This window comes from Muntiacus reevesi, chromosome 2, assembly GCF_963930625.1.
Source record: "Muntiacus reevesi chromosome 2, mMunRee1.1, whole genome shotgun sequence".
Lineage (NCBI taxonomy): Eukaryota > Metazoa > Chordata > Mammalia > Artiodactyla > Cervidae > Muntiacus > Muntiacus reevesi.
Window position 1 is genome coordinate 122,951,526 of NC_089250.1, and position 22,001 is coordinate 122,973,526.

The following is a 22,001-nucleotide window of genomic DNA, read 5'->3' on the forward strand; positions in this document are numbered from 1 at the left end:
CTACCTTTTATGCCAGTTCAGACTACTGAAAGCGTGTGCCACTGCTTGGAGAAGGATGTAAGCCAGATAGTTAAACTGTTCTTTGTGTTTCATTGGAGCAGCTCTTATGCTCTTTGAAAAATTCCAACTAGTCCACTTCTTAACTAATCAAGCAATAACATACTTGTCCTATTTATTCTTCAAGAGAGAAGAAGTTTTCATCTTTGAATTCTGTGGTGGGATTTTTGACCTTCGTGTAACTTTATTCTGTGGTCTCTTTCTAAAGACAAAGTCAAATCCACTGCCAGTATCTTTGATGATGAGGAAGGAGACCTGTTCAAAGAAAAAACAGTGACTCTGCCAGAAGCTACTGTGAATCAGACAGATGAAAATAAAGCAAGAGCAGAAACAAAGGTGAGCAGGAGGGAAGACTAAACCTAGGAGTTGTATATATGGGGCATTTTGTTAATTCATCTGGAACCCAAAAGGAAGTATCATTTCCTTTCAAGTATATAGTGAACTTCAGATGTATAGAGTGTTGAAAGAATACAGCAAACACCCAAATAACTACTACCGCCTAGATTAAGCAGGTACTTGGTTTTTGTCTTCCAGAGTGGTTTTAATGGATGCATTAAATGGATGCATTGATGATCTTTTCCTGAATCAGTTATCGTGGCAAAAGAATATTGTTTTACTTCAGTCATTTCTCCTATGTTTCTTAGCTGGGATTCTTCTGAACAGAAGAGCTTTCTCTCCCTCTTTTTCCTTGCCTTTTTAGTATCATTATAGAATCATGGATGCTCCATTCATTATCTTATAATGCATTAACATTGTTTTTTTTTTTTATTGTTATTTTTTGATGCTCAAATTGACCTGTCTTTGGCCAGTGGGCTGCGTTCCTCTCAGTCTTCAAGCTCTGCTCACTCCTGTCCCTTCCTTTGCTATCCTGCACAGCTTGATCTGTCCACTTTCTGAAGCACATCTCTTGTCATGTGTTCGTATGAAACCCTGACCCTCGCACTGCCACCCACCTGGGTGCCAGCATTCAGAACACGGCAGGCTGCTACCCCGGCTCCGGCTGTACACATCCCGTTTGTGCTCTGCGCGCTGTAGGCAGTCCATTCCACACTGACGCCCGCAGATGAGCCCCCTGCTTTACCTGGTCTTTCTCTTCTCTCATGGTTCCCTCTGCCCAGAATGTGCTTGCTCGTACCGTGTCCCATGTCCAGGTCCCGTCTCTCCTGAGAAATTTACTTTACAAAGACTGCTTCTTCCTTCTTTCCTAACATATACCAATTCTTAAGTCCTTTTTCATGGTACTTCTCTTTTTCCATTAATTCTTTATATGCACTTGATATGTCGCTGATGTCCATGATGTTTTTATCCCTCTGGTGCATGGCCTGGGACCTTATCTAGCAGAGATTCAGTACATCTTCTGAACAAATGAGTGAATGAACCATTATTTCCAGGTTTCTGGTTTTTAATTCTTTGATTTTTTTTTCAACAAAGGTTACGGTACCTTCCAGCAAAAATCTCAAGCTCTCATCGGAAACAAAGACTCACAAAGGTTTATTTTCAGATGAGGAGGACTCTGAGGTAAGGAATTCTTCTCAGTTCTGGAAATTACTTCATGGATATGACATTGGGAACTATTTCTGATTCAGGATGTCTCAGAGGTATAAGACTTAGTCAGTACTTTAGTTCTTTCTTTGAAAACAATGTTTTGAGAACACATGGTATTTAGAAAGCAATGTGTGTATAGTCCTTTCACTGTTGAGTTTAAACCTAGTGCATCTCCCAGGAGGAAGACTCAGGATGCTCAAATTTTAGGCTATGCATTGATGCGCAATGTAGTGAGGTGCTTCTACCAGAACAGAAATATACACATAGTTTCCTTTTTCAGGAGGAAGTGGGTATCCTATGAACAGTGGGTATTGTGTGTAGTGATACACATACTGTGTGTATCACTGGAAGTAATAGACTTCCTTCACAGAAAAAGATGTGGACATGGCAGAAATTTACATGTAATTTCAGGAAATTGTGAACTCTGGGCTAGACTCTCGTGGGTTTTTTTAAAGCAACAGAGCTGTTTAAGTGAAAGGTTGCCAGTGTGTAAAATGCAGGAGAGGTATGTGAAGCTTGGTGTGACTCTTTCTACCTAAACAGACCTATGGGACTCTTTAGGGCCCAGGCAAAAACCCCTGGACTGAGTGTAGCTCTTTTCACTTAATGAACTCATTAGTGCTGTATTGAATAAACATTGATTCCATGATTAAAAAAAATTTCATCGAGAGGAGTCTTTGAAACTGTGTTCTTGTCCTATTTGTCTGACTCTTACGTATTGAAGATTTTCTTCCTGAGGGAATAGTTGTCCTATTTCATGTTTCTGATTCATGTAACTCAGTTTGCAGGTCTTGCATTGCATTGTAGGCTGACATTTTACAGCGTTTTGGAAATTTCTTCATAATCTACCAGATCTTTGTCTATTTTGCAACATTTTCTAGCTGTCATGTCAAGAGTACAAAAGATTTTAAAGTTAAAACTGAATATGTTTTTATTTAAAAGAAATCATATCCTACTCTCAGGAAGCATGTCAGGTGGTCTGGCAGAGACATTACTTTGCCAACAAAGGTCTGTCTAGTCAAAGCTTCGGTTTTTGTAGTAGTCATGTATGAATGTGAGAGTTGGACTATAAAGAAAGCTGAGCACCAAAGAATTGATGCTTTTGAACTGTGGTGTTGAAGAAGACTCTTTAGAGTTCCTTGGACTGCAAGGAGATCCAACCAGTCCATCCTAAAGGAAATCAGTCCTGAATATTCATTGGAAGGACTGATGCTGAAGCTGAAACTCCAATACTTTGGCCACCTGATGTGAAGAACGGTCTCATTTGAAAAGACCCTGATGTTGGGACAGGTTGAAGGTGGAAGGAGAAGGGGATGACAGAGGATGAGATGGTTGGATGGCATCACAGACTCAATGGACATGAGTTTGAGTGAGCTCCAGGAATTGGTGTTGGACAGGGAAGCCTGGCAGGACTTCCAGGACTGCAGTCCATGGGATTGCAAGGAGTCGGACATGACTGAGTGACTGAACTGAACTGAACTGACATCCTACTCTTATTAGAGGAAAAAGGGGTATAACTACATTAAACAGAGTCACAGGTTCAGTAATTTGGGAATCTAGCTTCTGTTTCCATTGTTACATGTGTTTATCTGGAGAGAAAAAGGAAGTTATTTTTTAAGCATGGTAGGAAATTGATTGGAAAAATTTCCCCTATCCTTTGTCATCCAGGTGGGAGTATGGGACCTGTGGGTTCCTGTGAGGCCATCTGGAGTCAGGTGTGGGTCTCCTCCTCCTCACCTGCGCAGAGTGAGGACAGAGTCTGATGTGTGTTCCTCAGGGACTGTGACTGTCAGCTTTCCTCTCTGACAAAAGAGACCTGGACGGACAGTGTCTGTCGTGCCATAAACTTTAGTATTTTATATCTGATACTTTAAAAACTGATGCATTTTATTAACCAGGAACTTTAATCTTGATCCAACAGGATTTATTTTCTTCTCAAAGTGTGAGTAAGTCAAAAGATGCAACTCTCCTGCCTAGCAAACCCCCCACCTCAGTCTTGCTTTTCGATGATGAAGATGGAGAGGTAAACATTGTTACTGCAACATAAACTAGTCAAGTTTTCAGTTAGTAGAAAACCATTGCCAGTGTAGCTTTGTATCCAGAGGCTCTTACAGGAGAACAGGGTGATGGGAAAGCAACCAAGTTATCTGAGGCACATGTAACAAATACATTTTGGTTTTTATTCAGTGATTCCTTTCTTAAGTTCTCAGCTGCACAATGGGCAGGCCCTTAGATTTCTTGACCCAGCTGTATACAAGACTGTAGATTTCACTTGTATAATCTGCCTTTAAGGAATACTTTTTAGGGGATGAAACTCAGTGATCTACAAGAGTGTCTCAGATGAGGTGGGAGTACAGGGGAGAAGACAGCCATGTCCCCAGTTTGCTTTTCTTCCCCACCCTGGATGAGAGAGCAAAGTGGGGGAAAGAAATGAGAGGGAAGAGAAACCAAACCTTTGCTCTTACGCAGAATCATGGGGTGGCTGAGCTCATGGGCTTTGGCATCAGACCCCCATGTTCATACCCTAGTTCCACCACATGCAGATCAGGGACCTTGGGCAAGTATTCATAACAAGCTTTCTGAATCTCATCTGGCTTAATAGTTTATAGCGTCATTGTGACATTTGTAACAACTAGTGCACAGCCCTTGGCACAGTGCCTGACATAGTAAATGCATAGTAAATGTTAGCTCTATCTCTGGTATCCCCAGTGAGTGCCAGTTCGTTACTCTCACGACTTTTTCTGCCTTTCCACAATTTCCTTAAAGGCTCCCTTTATCTAATCTTTACATTTCAGGACTATTCACCTGTTGTGGTACATTGTTAAGAGTGTTTTTCTGTCTCACCTGGGCTCAGGCCCTTTGATGGTTTTGTTCTCTCTTCCCCAGGTGTGTGTCTTTCATAAATGTAAGAGAGTAGAGAAAGCTTCCCATTTCTTTCTTTTTATTCATTGCTCTGGTTTGTAATTCATAGAAAGAAAGGTGCAGGTTTCTGGCTGCTGCAGGGGCTGTACTGTTCTCATGCCATTTGTTGGCTTTGGGCCCTCCCAGTGAGCATAGAAGACCACCACAGGAGGGCCAGGAGGGCCAGACGGAGCCAAGTTCCCTCCTGTTTCTATGACCTTGTCCTCTTGTTACTCCCCCTTCTGCTCCCACCCAAGTGTTCTGCCTTTGAATTCTGTTTCACTTCTGTGACTGAGTACCGTTAGAGAAGATGATAAGTTGTTGCTGTAGGGTTATACATAAGAGAGAAGTGGCATTTACTATCACTGTATGATTTTTTGTACCCCCAAAGATGTTATACATATATTTTTCACTTGACTGGAGGCTTACTTTCTAATAATTTAACACAAGGGGATATCTAGTTTTTTGTTTTATGTGTTCAAAGTTGTCATACTTCTCTGCCCTTTTCTTTTTCCTAGGATAATCTTTTTGATACTCCAGCTGCTAAGAAGCAGACATCATCTCTACTGACTCAGAGCCAAATGAAAGCAAAGCCCTCTGAGCCTCCCAAAAAGAAAGCACCTGCCTTACTGTTCAGCAGTGATGAGGAGGTGGGTGGAAGGTTATCTCCTAGTGAGGAGTAGGGGATGGTTTGATGGATTCAAGAGTTATGACTGTCCTAAACATCTTCTTTTTCTACCTAGTGTAGTTCTAGTGAAGTTTGGTCACTAAAGACTATACTCACAAAATTGTCATTCAATTCTTGAAGAAAGATATTTATTATAGTATATTAAAGATTAACCTTTTCAAAATGCTTGGGCATAAAGTGAGTATGAACCTCAAATATATAATATATACTTATCCAAATGAATTAGGGCTTATTTCACTTTGTTAAATGATTGCTGTGTTTCATTAATCAAGGACTATAGCTTGACAAGGTAGGAGTGGCTTATGCTGGTTTAACTCCTTTTCTGTAAGAGTCTTCACAGTATTGCCATTTGGTGTCTGGATTATATATATTGTTGCAGCCAGTGGAGAATACAGTTTAGCAGCTGTTCAGATTTAGCTGTGTAGAAAAAGACTAAGTATAATGATAATAAAAACTGTGAGCATTAAAAATTTTATTTTATAAAATTACTCTGTTTTAACTTTGTTGTTAAGTTTTGAGGGTAGGATACAGATAGATAAATCATAGACATGTTAAGTTTTTTATTGAAAGAAACTTAAAATGATACAACATAATTTGCTTTTTCTATTCAAACCTGTGAACGTTGATGGATTTTCCTTTTTTTTTTTTTTCTTTCTAGCATTGTTAGTGGGTGATTCTCCCTGTAGTAATGGCCAACCATCATTTGAATTTTCTATCATATTATTGCAGTTCAGGGAAAATAAAAACACCAGCTAAAGTAGGGAGTAATAGTACCTGCAGAGGAAATATAAAGAGGCTTCCATTATAGAAAAGTGGCTTAACTTTGGCTGCCATTGAGATCACTTGGAACCTGAGAGAGCACTGATCCCGGATTCTACCACTGGGGGTTCTGAATGAATTGGTTTGGGGAATGACCCATCAGTGGAGTTTTCTAAGGCTCATTTGGGGGTTCTGGCTTGTGGTCAGTGTTGAGTCTGACTTCTTCAGGGAAGCACTTCTCAAACTGCAACTTGTGAAGAAGTCACTGGATATACTGTTAATGAAGGCAAATTCTGATTCAAAAGGCCTGGAGGTAGAACCTGAGACTCTATTACAGCAGCTGCTGCTTTACAAAACCCACTTGGATTTGTAAAGCTCGAAACTCCATAGACCAAAGGACCACTTAAGCAAGTGCTCAGGAGCTCCTTGATTTGAAGGGATGAGCATAGCCAGGTGGGGTTTCCTTAAATGCTTTCTGAAGGCAAGATTCAGAATTTTGTGATAAGGATCACTTCCAGATTTCATTGTGTCTTATTTACGTTGTGTGAGCTTCCTTTTTTTTTTTCTTTTAATTTGACTGGGTCGGGTCTTAGTTGCAGCATATGGGATCTTTAGTTACAGCTTGCAGATTCTTAGTTGTGGCACATGGGATCCAGCTCCCTGACCAGGGATCAAACCTGGGCTCTCTGTGTTGGGAGTCTGGAGGTTTAGCCACTGCTAAGGGAAATCTCAGGGAAATCCCCTGCATGAACTTTTTATGCATTTTTTTCCCCTGCTTAGTTTGGAATTTAAAAATTTTTTAATTCAAATAATCATTCTCCTCTAAAGTTGAGAGTTCTTGACTTTTTTAAAACATTCTTGTTCCTTCTCATTCCCCTTCATAATTAATTTTGATCTCTAAAGTAGAGGAGATCCCTTGTCCTAACACAGAGAGAGAGAGGTAGGTAGTGATGGGGGGAGACACCAGAAGGTCTGTGAGCTCAGTGGACCTAACTGTCTAGATTTGAGTTCAAAGAAAAGTCTTTGACATGAACTTTCCTCAAAAGTGGTACACTTAGTTTAGATGCAGCTTAGTTTAACAAATGGTAATTTTATTTTATTTTTCAGGTTTCTTAATCTGACTTGCCAGAGGACTTTAACATGTATTTTATCTTTTAAGGACCAGTGGCATATTACTGACTCACAGACCAACTCCACATCTGACAAGTCTAAAGGAGAACTTAAGGACCCTGAGACCACCCACAAGGAGGTTAAGGCCGTGAAGAAGACCAGCCTCTTTGAGGATGACGACGAGGATGACCTGTTTGCTATTGCCAAGGACAGGTGAGATAGTCATTGTAAGAAATCATTTCATCAGTGTCTGGTAATAGGTGAAGGTATTTGATGTGCAAGATGTCAATTGCTGGGGGTGACATGCTGATCATTCATCACCTGGTAATGGTTCAAATGAGAATGTCTTCAATTTTCACTTGCAAAGTATTCTCCTTTGGTACTATGAAATGTTTTTCTTCATAGATCCTTACCTAATTTCTTCTGCTTATCTCTGCATGGCTTATGGGATCTTCATTTCCCAACCAGGGATGGAACCCATGCTCCCTGCATTGGAAGGATAGAGTCTTAACCTCTAGGCTGCCAGGGATGCACTCTTTTTTTTTAAACCTTAAAATACTGGTTGTCTTAAGTTTGTTAGGGTTTTAAGTATAGTTTGTCTCCCCCCCGCCCCCCGGGATACCCTAAAGAATGTGAAGTTTTGTCCTAGTTACTTAAGTTTGTCATCTGATTAGAAATGCAGCTGCATAAGGTCAACGATTGACTTGGTGGTAGGTGGGTTCCTGTAGGCATGGCCTGGAAAGAATACTGTATTTTTAAAATCACATTTGCCTCCGATTGGACTCTGTTTGTTTGTACAGCCAGAAGAAGGCCCAGAGAGCATCACTTCTGTTTGAAGATGATGGTGACAGCGGAAGCTCTCTGTTCGGCTCTCCTCCCACATCTATTCCTCCTGCAACAACGGTATTCCTAACCTCTTAGCCCAGGAAGTATCCTTGAGATGATGTTACGTGAATATTGATGCTTTCCCTCAATGAGGTCCTAAAACCTAACCTTGGAACCTGAGTCTTGTGGAAAAACTCCTTTGCCTGACTTTAGAGATCTTCTGGTAATGGTATTTTACAGGTGAAGGACACATGCAAAGCCTGGAGAAAAGCATCACACAGCCCCTTCAGTGTGAGTTGTAGGCATCCGAGTCTCAGGGGAGACCAGGGAACAGCACTGCTGCACCCCTCCTTGGGGAACTGCTGGGCTTAATCCCAGTAGCATGAAATTCTGTTAACGTTGGACCAGGCCAGTTAATTTACAGGTTATCCCTTATAAAAGCAAATTTCAAGTACTAACAGTTTGGTCCTGGATTATAATTATTCACTATTATTATTAATAATAATATTTTTATTATTATTAATATAATTATTATTAATAGTGAATAAGTAAAAAAGGAAGGAAATTCTGACACAGGCTACAGCATGGATGAAACTTGAGGACATAATGCTGAGTGAAATAAACCAGTCACAAAAAGACAAATGCTGTATGATCGTTCTTACATGAAATACTTAGGGTAGTCAGATTCATCGAAATATTCAAGATGAAAAAATTCTGGAGGTTGGTTTTACAATAATCTGGATATACTTAATAGCACTGAACTCTCCACTCAGAAGTGATTAAGATGGTAAATTTTGTGGTTTTTATTTTTTTAAATCAGCATTAAAGTTTTTTCAAAAATTGGTAATAGTATGTGATAAGAAAAGTCCATTAGTGCCTATCTAGTCTAAATAGCTTTCAGCGATTACATCTAAATGGCATTACTACCATGATCACTTGAGCTAAAAAATATAATTAAATCATGTTAATTATATTAAAAGGAGTATTAAGGGATGAGAGGATGCTGGCATTATGGTAGCATTTGTGCTGAGCTTGTGCTGAACCCTTCCTTGGTATAAAACACTGTGACTGGCTACAGAAATGTACTGCTTGATCCTCTCAAATGAATGGATAAAGATGTATGATAGCTATTAATGTAAGTTAGGAAAACAGTAAAGTAAGGGCTTGGTATAGATATAAATATTCTTATCAACGAAGCAACTGATAACTTACCAAAGAGAACAGGAAAACCTTTATGGGTGACACCTGAGCTGAGCCTTGCTGGAACGATGAAGAGGATTTGCTTCTCTAGACAGTGAGGATCAGGTGTGGAAGTGTGGAAGTTTACAATAGGTGTAAGGAAGTGTGAGGATTGAGGAGGTGGAGGTAGATGCGGGTCTAAAGAGGGGCCAGTTGATTGCATGTTTGAGTGAGTGAGTCAGGTTGCTCAGTCGTGTCCGACTCTTTGCGACCCCATGGATTGTAGCAGGCTCCTCCGTCCATGAGATTTTTCAAGCAAGAATATTGGAGTGGGTTGCCATTTCCTTCTCCAGGAGATCTTCCCAACCCAGGGATTGAACCTGGGTCTCCCGCATTGTAGGCAGACGCTTTACCGTCTGAGCCACCAGGGAAGTCTAATTTAGGGTTTGATTAATACAAACTTATGCACGTTTGGGATGGGAGACGAAGTAATCTGGTAGGTGTTTTATTTTAGCAAGTCAACTCTGGATGATGACATATAGCTGAAATGTGTAGGGAGGGAGGGAGGCAGAGAGGAGAGACTAATGATCGTCTGGGTAGCAGAGGTTACAGTCTACTTGATGGTGCACCCAAGGGGTTAACAGACATAGGAGTCAACTACAGACTGTGGTGGCAGAAACTGTTTGCAGGTTTGAGACAGTGGTAGTTACTGCTTCTCCCTGTTTGTGCCCTTTTACTACCCTGTCCTGTCTCTCCTGACCCCAACATTTAGCTAATAACCCTGAAGGTACACTTTGGTCTTCTTCTGTACATTGCCATGCTTGTCAGGTGCACTTTGTTTGTTTTTAGCCACACCGTGAGTCATGCAGGATCTTGGGTCCATGACCAGGGATCGAACCTGTGCCCCCTGTAGTGGAGGCATCCAGGGAAGCCCTTTTCCTTTTGTTTTTTTTTTGTTTTTTTTTTTGAGGATGTCATTTACTCCTCTTTTGATAGAAGAAAGAGACTATCCCTGAAGTTCCGCCTTTGCTGTTCAGTGATGAAGAAGAAAAGGAGGCACAGTTTGGAGTGAAACCTGTAGCTAAGAAGGCTGAGAGTGCCAAGGAGACATCAGAATTTGGGAAGACTCCTGTGGTCGAGGAGTCAGGAAAGGTGGACTCTTTTTTTCTTGTATCATCTGTTATTTTTGTCTCTCAGATGTTCTTGTAAAACCCATACATGTACGCACTTACCCTTACATTTTTCTACCACAGAAAATAATGATTCAATTGTTGAAAATTTTGAGAACACTGTAAAGTATGAAGAAGAAAATATCTGATCTCACCATTCTCGGAGGTCTTCAACGTTGTTCTTGCCTTTGTTCTCTTTTCTAGGCACATGTGTGCACACTGTGATATGCATTTTTCCCATTTTGTGTTATTGTGTCAATGCCTGTTTTGCCTTTCTCTGTCTCATCTCAGTTTTCCTTTTGGTTTTCTCCCTGCACATCTGTTCTTTTTGACTTACCCTGTTCTCTGTAGTCTGTTTCCCCTTGGTCTCTTTGAGATTCCACTTGTACTTGAATTATAGTAACAGCTTTTTTAAAAAAAATATTAAGTAAAATCCATACTTTATTCAGATTTCTTTAGTTTTAATCTGATAACACCCCCTTTTTCTCCAGGATATCACATTTACAGTGACAACTTTTAAGAAGATTTTCATTTTCATTTACCAGTCTTTGATGATATTGCCTGTGAAATACAGAGTGAAGTGAATTGTTGTTTCTTCTGCATTAGCTTTCTTCTCCTAGGATGTCTGTCCTTTCCTATAGGAGACCTGTGAATAAGACTGCTGGCTGCATCTGGGAATCAGTAATCATTCAGTCACTACCTTTTCTCTCATTGGTAACTCTTCTCTACTGTGTGTGATCAGCTCTCTTCTAGGGCCTGTGTGAAGAAATGTCGCAAACACTTTTCCTGTTGAGGCTCCTTGGGGCTACAGTGATGCAAACGTTTTCTCTATATCTGAATCATTGTATGACATTCTCTTCTCATCATCTCCATGTGGACCTTTTCTGTGGTGCTGTAGCCCATGTTCCCCCTGAATTCTAGCTGTGTGTTGTACTGCTGCCTCCCTGGCTTGAAGATAAGCCCTTTGAGGACCGGGGCCACGTTTGTTTTGCTATCTGTTGTATCTGTGAGAGTGCTTAGTGCATTACCTTGCACCTAGTAGGCACATTCAAACTCACATGTTTTATTTAAAGAAGCATATTTTCTTCACAGTTTAACCATTGTGAAATTAGGATGCACCTCACAATTGATGGCATGTTTAATTATAAGTTCCTTTTTTTTTTTCTTGGCAGTTCATCCATAAATAGTAGTTATTCTAATCAATGGTATCTTGCCTGAAACATGGTGCTTGTTGAATGAGTAAATGCTGCATTTTACGATTATTTTAGAGATTCTTCTAGTTGCACAGTATAGTAAAAGCCTTCTACAATTTAAGTGTCCAGTTCTATTAGTTAGATTCCTCCCTTGGAGTTATGTGTTAGTTATTAGGGAATATATGATCCATTCGCAATGATTGGCTTTTGTGTTCTATCTGTGACTTTGAAGCTATTTCTAGCTCATGAGCAACCTGTCTCACTCAGGGCTATAACTGATACGTAATGTATCTTGGTTGGATGGAGTTATAAACACAGGTTTTAAACTGATTGGAAAAATCATCTTTGATTACAAATTATCTGTTCTAGACTCTCCATTAGAGTGACTGATCAAGAATTGCCCGAATGTTTTGTCACCTAGGAGTAAGTGTGATTAGCTGTCCTGCTCTGAAAAAAGCAGATATGATAGTAACTGAATTAGTGAGGATCTTGGTAGGCCCCACAGTAGTAGTTGTGTTTTCAGATGTTACTCACTTTTTTCCCTTACCTTACTGTTTCCATTTTCAGGAAGGATGTTTGAATGTACCTACTCAGGAAACAGCCAAGAACTCTGATTTATTTTCTTCATCATCCCCGTTGGACAAAGGAACTAAAAGTAGAACCAGAACGGTTCTTAGCTTATTTGATGAGGAAGAGGATAAAACGGAAGATCAGAACAGCTTCCAAGCTCCAAAAAAAGAAATAGGAAAGGTGAGCCAAAGCTATGAAGGTTCAAGCTTTCAGAAGGATAATAGTATCTCATTTCGATGTCAGTTCTGTGATGTGAGTTGCTGGATAATGAAGGATTCCAGTTTCTTCACATTCTGACCCACTGTTGTTGACTTCTTTGATGATGGCCAAATGTTGGTGAGGATGTGGAGAAGCTGGTGCCCTCATTCATTGCTGATGGGAAGGTAAATGGTGCTGCCACTTCAGATATCATTTTGGTGTTCCCTCAGATTCTTAAATAGCAAGAGTTACCATGTTACCTAGTAGTTCCAGTCCTAGGTGTATATCCAAGAGAAATGAAAACTTCATGCAAAAACTCAAATGTAATGTTCCTAACAGGTATTATTCATAATAGCCAAAAGATGGAAACAGCTCAAGTGTCCATCAGCTGATGAATGGATAAGACACAATGTGTTATAGCTATACGAGAGAATATTCTTTGGCAATAAAGAGAGTAAATTATTAACACATGCTACAATACAGATGAACCTTGAAAACATGTTGAATGAAAGAAGCCAGGGGGTGAAAAAACCCACATTATTGTATGATTTCATTTATTTGAAATGTCTTGAATAGGCAAATCCATTGTGATAGAAAGTATTAGATTAGTGGTTTCTGCATCTGGGGAAAGAAGTGGACGGAAATGGAGAGTGTCTGCTGGTAGGTTTGGAGGTTCTTTTTGGGATGGTGAGAATTTTGTAAACTTAGATTGTGGTGGTATTTGCACAACTCTCTGAATATACTATAAACCATTGAATTACACACTTTAAGTAGGTGAATTTTATCTCAACAGAGGTGTTAAAAGGAAAACTGGTGATGGGCCATAGATTGCCAGTACTTTTTATAAATCAAACTGAGGATATAGTCCCAACAACAAATATTTTATGAATTTTTTTTTGTTATACTAGTAGGATAGCCTTGTTTATAAATGAGAGCTACACACGGTAAATGTAATAATTTGCTGCATTTTCTTCCCATCTCTTACTGTGTATGATTTTGTATGTAAATTTCAGATATAAAACTTTTAATCTTAGCTGCTGTGTTACACTATTATGTGTAATCAATAATCATTAGTTAATTTTAATGAGACACATTTTGTCAGAAATGAGTGTTTTTGTTTCTATCTGTGCTTGTGATACTAAAGAATAAAGGGAAGAATTTTAGAATGGCAGGTCTGGGGCATTATAGTATCAAACCAAGTAATGTGAGTAGTAATTTGCAAATGTCAGATATCCTAGCAAACAGAAAAAAACTTGTTTGGAATCTGAAGATAATGAGGTGGAATGTGAATGGACAAAGTGGAAGGTTTGTGCCAGGTATTTGGCCTAAGATGCTGGTAAGCAGAAGTTAGGTAAATGTGCTTGACCACCTGTGAGTTTCTGATGTTAAGTCACCTGCTGTCTCTTCTTCCCTTTGGGAATGAGATAGAAAGAACTTGTTTAATTTTATATTTTCATTCCTAAAATGTTCCTCAGTATAAAGACTGGTGTTAAATAACAATTCAGATACCACACAAAGGTCGAAAGATTATCTTCCCAGATTATGTATGTTTCATCTGTTTTTATAAATATATTCTCCACTCTTTCTGGTATCTTCTGAGTATTCTATCCTGTGAATATGTCATTCCCTTTGTGATGGACATTCAGCTTGAGTCCAACCTTTGGACACCGTAAACAGAGCCACAGGCGACATCTTTGTTGTCTAATCTTTATATCTGTGTTATTTCCTTGGATAAATTCCCGGGAGTCTACAAAACACATGACCTTCCCTCTTTCCTAGAGTCCTGATCCTGGTACCCGCCCCAAGAGCACAGGTGTCTTTCAGGATGAAGAGCTCCTTTTTAGTCACAAGCTCCAAAAGGACAACGACCCAGATGTTGACCTTTTCTCTGGCACCAAAAAATCCAGGGTCAGTTCCAAGTGGTTCTCCACAACATAGCTTTGTTATTGTATTAAATATCACTTCTGCAGCTCACCTGACTCTGTAAACTATTTTTGTTTTGGATGTTGAATTTGAGTTTTGTCTGTTCTAGTTGTTAGAGCCCAGTGTTGGGAGCCTATTTGGAGATGATGAAGATGATGATCTTTTCAGCTCTGCCAAGTCACAGCCTTTGGTACCAGCCTTTTGTTCTCAATACTATGGCATGTGGGAAAACTTCTGGGAAAGGAAATGAATTATCCAATTATACAGTTAAGGAAAATGCTCATAAGTAAATGAACAGCAAATAATGTGCTGATGAGGGCATTCATGTTGTCCCCATCTTATGTTTCCTAGTTAACTAACATTAAAGCAATAACTAACCAGGTTTTCTTACTGTATTACAAATCTTGTTTGATTTTAAAGTTGTTCATTGAAAGACTATTGCATATCATACGATGACTGAATATTCATGCGTTTCAGGTGCAGAGTTATAAGTCTGAATGTTAATCTATGTTGTCATCCCCCCCCCCACTTCTGCAGTAGCTTTTCTAAGGACTCTCTATTTTCTCTTTACCATAGAGAGGATGCCAACAAAGTCACAGTCTTTAGAAAGCTATTTCTGAAATGCTGCCTTTGTATTTGTTCAACCCTCATTTGAGAAATGACTTTTAAAACTCAGCAGTCATTTTCTTTTTTTGCATTATGACTTTTCCTTAAAATGTCTTATGATACTTGACAGACTTTGGGTGTTCTTTGTTTTTGAAGATTCCAGAAAAGAAGAAGGTAGTGAAAAAAGACAACTCTGTTTCCTCTGTCAAGAACCAGAAACATCCTGAATCCACTCAGGGTACCAAAGAAAAAGGCATATGGAAATCGGAAACACCTCAGGTTAGAACTGATCTCTTTAAGGACTTCCATCTCCTGTTTGCCTTGTAATACAGATTAACTCCATCATGCAGCCCCAGGGTCATTCAGAGTTGTCTTAATTAAGGAAGAAATAACAACTAGGACTGCTTCTCTTTGTTTACTGCTTCCCCCAACCCCTACTTATCTCTCCTCTCTTCACTGCCCAGTGTTTCCATGGATCTATACTTAGCATTATTATTTTTGGAGTACCTGCAGACTCGATTCCAAGGTAGAGTGAAGACAGAATGAAAGTTTTCTTCCCACTAGAACCTCATTTCTCCCTTTGGGCTACCTTGGAGTAGGACTTCATTAGAATTCACTGTCAATTACATCCAGCCTCTTGATTCCTCTCAGTGTCACTCTTCTGAGACTGCTGCTGTTCTGCCTCCTCAGCAGTCTTCTCTGGTGCTCCTCTGAGAGCAGACCAGTGTGTCCCAGTCCCGGCTTACAGCTGTCCTGGGGTACCTCACCGAGGCCTCAGTGGTCTCAGCTGTGGAAATGAAGCTCTGGGACTCGCATATCTCCAGCAACTCAAGTCTCAGCTTCTTTTGCTTCTAGAACTAGTGCATTAAGCTGTGGGTGAATTTCTGTGTGCGCTGATATTTGCTGTGTGAGATAACCAGCGTCATAATGTTTCCAGCTGGTGCTCTAAACACTATAATTCTTATGAATCTTAGTCATGATCTTTCTCTCCCTTTACTCCATGTATGGTCTTACAGCCTTCCACTAACACAATGGATAAGGAAGCACAAATGAAGTAATGTTAGTGAAATGTTCTGAGGGTCCAGGAAAGATTCAAATGCCTTTTCCATTATAGAATTACAGAAACCGATAGCTTTGTTCCATCACAAATTTATTTTCAGATATATATGTGATCCAAGAGACACTTCTCTATTTCCCCAATGGATTTTTAACTGAATGTAATTTCACGCAGGACTCACCAGGTCCCACTCCACTTAAAACCAAAGAGCCATCCTCTCGGATCTGGAAACTACAAGTAATTATAACATGTCTGGAATCTTCATTGCCTGCCTTGTGGCATCTATACACTTCTTTGGGTTTTCCTTTTCGTCAGCTGCTGCTGGGTGTTTTCTCATCTCTTCCCCACCCTCTAGTTGTTGCTTCCTGTGTGCTGGGTCTGTAACATCTCTTCTTTGGGCCCTGTGATGGGCATCGGTGATAGCCCTCCATCTTAATTCTGAGTGGATCAGGAGATTTCCCTGCATTTCTCTTTCTCCTCTCATATTATTCATCATGTACACCAAGTCTTTCGTCATGTGTCGCAGTAACAATAACTGACTATTGTGTTTAAGAAAACAATACAGAGTCAGCTTCCTTTCTTTTCTTTAGGCAAATTTAGCGATCAACCCAGCAGCCTTGCTGCCTCCAGCAGCTCCCCAGATCTCTGGAATGAAGTCTGTTTTGCCAGAATCTGGTGTTCCTTCGTCTGAACCTGGGAGGATGCAGAGTCTGGAAAGTGTGCCCACTCTTTCTGGGAGTGGGGAGGCTGGTGTGAGTTTTGACCTTCCAGCTCAGGCAGATACCTTACACTGTGCGAACAAGGTAATGAAACCTCCTTTGCTTGCTTGCCTGCCCCCCCCCCCTTTTTTTTTTTAAAGAAAAACAAACCAGAACAATTTGTATGTTTCTTCTGAGTTCATCGGTTACACAGGATACGCTGACCCTGATTCCTCATTTGAAGGAGGCGCCTCTTCTTTCCTTCAGCCTCATCGCTTTCCTTCCATCTCCCTAGTTCTGTGTCCACTCTTTCACCACCCACGTTTGTTACATTTATGTTCTAACCCAGTGACTAGCTCACTAGCTCCCGGCTGCCCCCTGGAGGCCTTCTAGACACTGGGCGGATCATATCCTCACCATGTACTTCTTCCTTTGCTGTCTCCATACTGCTCAAAAGAACGTTCAAGCTCCGTGGTTTAGTATTAAAGTCATTTACAGTCTGTGCTAACTGAACCTTCCAGCTCCCACCAGTCCCCTCACACTGTCAGCCTAAATCAAGACCCCAGGCACCATCCCCTGAAAACACACGCCCCAGCGTGCTGCCGCCATCCGTTCATGCCGCCCCCTATGTCAGCAGTGCTCTTTCCTCATTGACAGCTCTGCACAGACTTCACAGCTTCTGTCCTATTTCACCTCCTGTTCCTTGTCCTGGGCTCCCTCTCTGAGATCCCATGGCAATTATCCCATGTCACACTGTTGCACAAGACTGTAGACTTGTGCTACATGGACCGTGGACTCTTTGGGGTTTTACTTTTAGTTTGTTCTCTTTTTTTCTATACAGTCTTCCTTCTCTGAGAAGTCTTAGCTGTACTCTGAGTGAGCAATAGTACATAGGATGACCCTGCAAATACATGCATTTTAAGTATTTTCCAACCTGTTTTCCTTACAAAAAAATGAAACATCCCTCATTTTGTTATATTTCTGTGTTAGCTTTTTTGTTGTTGTTAAGTTTAAATGGACTACTTCTTGAAATAATTTATGAAATTTCCTTGATACAGGCAAACACCATTAAGTACTTTGCCTAAAGTAGCATGTGCCTTTTTGAAACTACTTGACAGTGTATTTTGGAAAAGTATTCTAAATACTGGGTTATTACTAATAAGTGATGCATATTTTGAGGTTATATTGAAAGTTCTGATTCCCAGGCCACATTTTTTTTTTTATGTGAAATATTTAAAATTGGATTTAGTGCTTGTTGACTAGAAGGAAAGCGCTCCTCTCTTTCTTCATTGTCTTAGTTCCCTGTTTCTGGAGCCTGATTTTGATTAGCCCCCTGAGAAAGCTTAGTGCCAGAATTCCCCCTGATTAATTCTTGTTTTGAAAGATACCTGCATTTAAACTAGGGCGGAGCAGGGCCCAGGGAGCACTGCGGGACACAGAGTAGTGTGGCCTCTAGTGGTGAGGGAAGTCTTTATCAAACTGAACAAAAATTGTCCTCGAAAGACTCAAAAATGGGGGATACTAAAAGATTAAGAACCACTTAGTCTTGTAGTAGTAGGAGCTGTTAAATGCCTTTGGAAATCTTTAACAAATAAGCTTGTCTACGTTAGATAGTATCTTAATTGAAAAGGACCAGACAACCTTACAGTATTTTGAGTTGTTGGTTATTTGCTATGTTAGCTTGGAGCACCTTTTAAAAAAAGCCATCAGATCAACATGTGGTTCTTGCCATTGCAGACCCGGGTCAAAGTGAGAGGGAAGCGCAGACCACAGACGCGCGCAGCTCGACAGTTGGCTGCCCAGGAGTCCACTGAGGCCGAGGATATGGGTTCCCCCAGGGGATTTGTGGCACAGTTGACAGGTGGCGCCACATTACCAGTTGGTCGTCAGCCACAGCTAAGGGCAGCTGGTGGAGTAGACATCTCTGAAGAAGCAGTGGCAGCTGCCACTCCAACGTGGGCAGGTGGTCCTGTGCCTGGAATGAACAGAGGCCCGTTTGCAAAATCTGTGGGTCAACCTGTTGAGGATGATCTGTTTGATTCTGGAGATATCTTTTCCAAGGGCATTGCATCTCAGTCTGCAGGAAGAAGAAAAGCCAAGGTGAAGACAGCCAACAGCCTGGCCAACCTGGCAGAGGGAAGTAAAGACAGAAGCCCCATGTTCCCTGCTCTCGGTGAGGCAGGCAGTGATGATGATCTCTTTCAGTCTTTTAAACCAAAACCAGCAAGGAAAACAAATCCTTTCCCTCTCCTGGAAGATGAGGACAATCTCTTTACAGACCAGAGAGGCAAGAAGAATGGGTCAAAATCCAACAGTCAGCAGGATGTTATCTCAAAAGCACAAGATATATTTGAGGTAATAGGATATAAAAATACGTCTCTGTGCCTGGTTCTTTGTTAAGGAAGATATCTGATTGGCTCATTTGAACCATAGATTACATTAAAGCTGTTTTGTTGCTGCTCAGTATCTACTTGCTTACTAATTATACTTAGGTTCTCTTACTAATTAAACTTAGGTTCTCTTACTAATTATACTTAGGTTCTCTTATTAGGTTAATTGTTAGGGCTTCCCTGGTGGCTCAGACAGTGAAGAGTCCACCTGCAATACAGGAGACCTGGGTTCAATCCCTGGGTTGAGAAGATCCCCTGGAGAAGGAAACAGCTACCCACTCCAGTATTCTGGCCTGGAGAAGTCCATGGACTGTATAGTCCATGGGGTCGCAAAGACTTTGACACGACTGAGCGGCTTTCACTTTCTTTCTCTTATTAAATAACTCTGAAACTTATTCGGAAGTGATTTTCTGTTTTGTTCTTGGCCATTACCATTGACACAAGTCTTGATTTTTATCATTTTTATATGGATGTTGCTGCAATCAGCATACATAAAGTGGTATCTCTACAGCTTGGATGTTTAATCTCTGGTTCTTGGGGAAACAGGCCATGGCAGGAGCTGATGATTTAACGCAGACAGTAAGGCCTTGAGTGATATTCCCCAGGAGATGTTTATTGAGCATCTGAATACCGAACGTCTTTAAGCAGATGTTTATTGAGCATCTGGATCCTGGATGTCATTAGGCAGATGTTTATTGAGCATCTGGATCCTGGATGTCATTAGGCAGATGTTTATTGAGCATCTGGATCCTGGATGTCTTTAAGCAGATGTTTATTGAGCATCTGGATACTGGATACACAAGGTGAACCAGGACCCATGCTCTGCCCTCCAGAGCTGTCAGGGAGGGGAACTGGATCAGACAGGGCAGCGTACAAGTAACGTTTCCAGGTAATGTTAAGTGCCTGGAAACAACCCAGGGGCAGTGGGGCAGAGTGGGGGATTGGTGTGGGAGGTGGTTCTTCCGGTAGGACTGGTAGAGAAGGGCTCTCTGTACAGCTTGTGTTTTAGCTGGGACCTGGAAGAATGAGAAGGACGCTGCCAGCAGAGATTTGGAGTAGGACACTCCAGACAGAGGAGCAGCTCACATGGCTGTTACAGAACACTGTGGCAGTTGGCATTTCTGCAATTTGTCGAAATGAATGTATGTAGTAAAGAAAAAAACCTTGATTAAAAATTGTTTTGGTTGTTTTTTGGCTTACAAGGATGATATATTTGCTACAGAAGCAATTAAACCCTCACAAAAAACAAGAGAGAAGGAAAGAACATTTGACTCCAACTTGTTCGATGATAACATTGATATCTTTGCTGACCTAACTGTAAAACCAAAAGAAAAGTCCAAAAAGAAAGTGGAAGCTAAGTCTATATTTGACGATGATACAGGTAAGTTTGGCTTTCTGTACATGACAGAGAGTCATCACCGTTCAGTGACTTGATATTTCTCTTGCTGTCTTTGTCTTGACTCTTTCCTGGAAGACGTTCCCCAGTCGGTTTCCTTTGACCTGCTCTATATTCCTGAGATAGACTGAAGGTGGATAAATAAATCGACTAGTCATTTTGGTGAAACAATGTTTTGTTATGATGGATGTCAAGAAATTTAATACATATCATAGCAGTGAAGAGCCTAGACAAGTGAATTAGCCTTGACTGTGAAGTCTAATTTAACTTTTATCATAGTGTGCCCCCTGCCAGTCATCTAAAGTAGGCCAAAGACTACATTTTTGGCATTGAGATCCTGTAAATTGATGTATTTATTCTGAAAGACTGAGACTGGAATTTTCCTTTGCTTATTTTTAGTGCCTTTTCCTTTTAGAATCCAAAGGGAAAAGAATGTAGAGTAGAAATAAGTATAATGTCACAGATGGTAAAGTCATGGACTAGATTTAAAATTAACTCATCCTTCTGCTTTTCCTCTCCTGCCTGTGCACACATGGCTTTGTAGCTGAGAAAATTATACTCAGAGAGAAACTATAACTTGTATGTGATCAGAAGACTTGGTTAGTAGCAGAGTTAGGACTGGAGTCTTAAGAGGCTTAGCTTCCTCTTAGTGGTTTTTGGTATCCCATGCTATTATCAGACTTGAGTCTTTGCTGGTTTGTGTAGATATGTCTTAAAAGCACTCATTTTCTTGCCTATTCTCTAACACTTTCTTTCCCCCCCATTTTTAAAGATGATATCTTCTCCTCTGGTATCCAGACTAAGACAACCAAATCAAAAAGTCGATCTTCACAGACAGTGACTGAATCAAGATCTGGACAGAAGGTTTCCAGCATATTTGATGATCCTTTGAATGCCTTTGGAGGCCAGTAGAGTGTACAGGGTACCTTTCAACTACATCCTTAATGATGCTGTCTTCTCTGCTCCTTAACTGAATTGTAGAAAACAAATACTGAAACAACTTGCTCACCTCTTACCCAACATACTTAGTATTTTTCTGTACTGGTTTTAAAATCATGCTTAATTCTGCAAACAAAAATAAATGTTTCACAGTGTTACTATTTTTTTTAAAACCATATTTTGATTAGCCTTGGTAGGGCCATGGTTCAGCGTCTGTTAGAGAAGAAACTTATTTTTGCCTTTCATGGTGGGTGGGGACTCCCAGAGGAAGCAAATGCCTGACATGACCAGAAGTCTTCCCTAAATGTATGGGAGCCCTAACTTACAACCTGGGCACTAGATAGAAGAAGAGGATGAGCGATTATATACTTCATGTGTCTTTACGCTAGGAGAGCATTCCATTAAATTTTGAAGATACCTTACAGGTCCACTACAGTGAGTTGACAAACTACAGTCCTCTATAGTTTATTTATTTATTTTTGTAAATAGAGTTTTACTTGAAGGCAGTCATACCCATTCATTTCTCTGGGAGTTGGTGATGGACAGGGATTCCTGGCATGCTGCAGTCCATGGGGTCGCAAAGAGTCAGACGCAACTGAGTGACCGAACTGATGGCTGTTTTCACCCTTAGGTAAATGCCAGAGTTGACAGTTGTATCAGAGACTGGATGGCCCACAGAGTTTAAGATGTTTCCTTTTTGGCCCTTTACAGAAACAATTTGCTGACCCTTGTCATAATGCATCCATTTCCACTCCTTAGAGCTTTGCATTATTTTTTCAAAGAGGTAGAATGAACCCA

The 22,001-nt window shown here is 40.6% G+C and overlaps 1 protein-coding gene and 1 non-coding gene across 9 annotated transcripts in view; one reads left to right on the plus strand and one right to left on the minus strand.

Annotated features, from left to right (window-relative positions):
• LOC136159927 (WASH complex subunit 2-like) overlaps nt 1–21,361 on the plus strand; it is a 44,013-nt gene extending 22,652 nt beyond the window's left edge. For 4 of the 8 annotated variants that reach the window (XM_065922783.1, XM_065922784.1, XM_065922786.1 and 1 more), the window contains exons 16-31: nt 266–393; nt 1,489–1,575; nt 3,524–3,625; nt 5,022–5,153; nt 7,110–7,273; nt 7,861–7,963; nt 10,061–10,216; nt 11,994–12,176; nt 13,974–14,102; nt 14,227–14,307; nt 14,880–15,002; nt 15,955–16,017; nt 16,371–16,583; nt 18,216–18,833; nt 20,072–20,249; nt 21,037–21,361. In XM_065922783.1, the coding sequence (XP_065778855.1) occupies nt 266–393; nt 1,489–1,575; nt 3,524–3,625; nt 5,022–5,153; nt 7,110–7,273; nt 7,861–7,963; nt 10,061–10,216; nt 11,994–12,176; nt 13,974–14,102; nt 14,227–14,307; nt 14,880–15,002; nt 15,955–16,017; nt 16,371–16,583; nt 18,216–18,833; nt 20,072–20,249; nt 21,037–21,176 (2,600 nt within the window). In that variant the 3' untranslated portion in view covers nt 21,177–21,361. The remainder of the gene's footprint in view (nt 1–265; nt 394–1,488; nt 1,576–3,523; nt 3,626–5,021; nt 5,154–7,109; nt 7,274–7,860; nt 7,964–10,060; nt 10,217–11,993; nt 12,177–13,973; nt 14,103–14,226; nt 14,308–14,879; nt 15,003–15,954; nt 16,018–16,370; nt 16,584–18,215; nt 18,834–20,071; nt 20,250–21,036) is intronic. The other 4 variants (XM_065922789.1, XM_065922790.1, XM_065922791.1 and 1 more) reach the window with 2 other exon arrangements.
• TRNAC-ACA (transfer RNA cysteine (anticodon ACA)) lies at nt 9,424–9,495 on the minus strand. The gene has a single exon. It is a non-coding gene; the product is annotated as a tRNA-Cys (tRNA).
• Nucleotides 21,362–22,001: the final 640 nt, after the last annotated feature.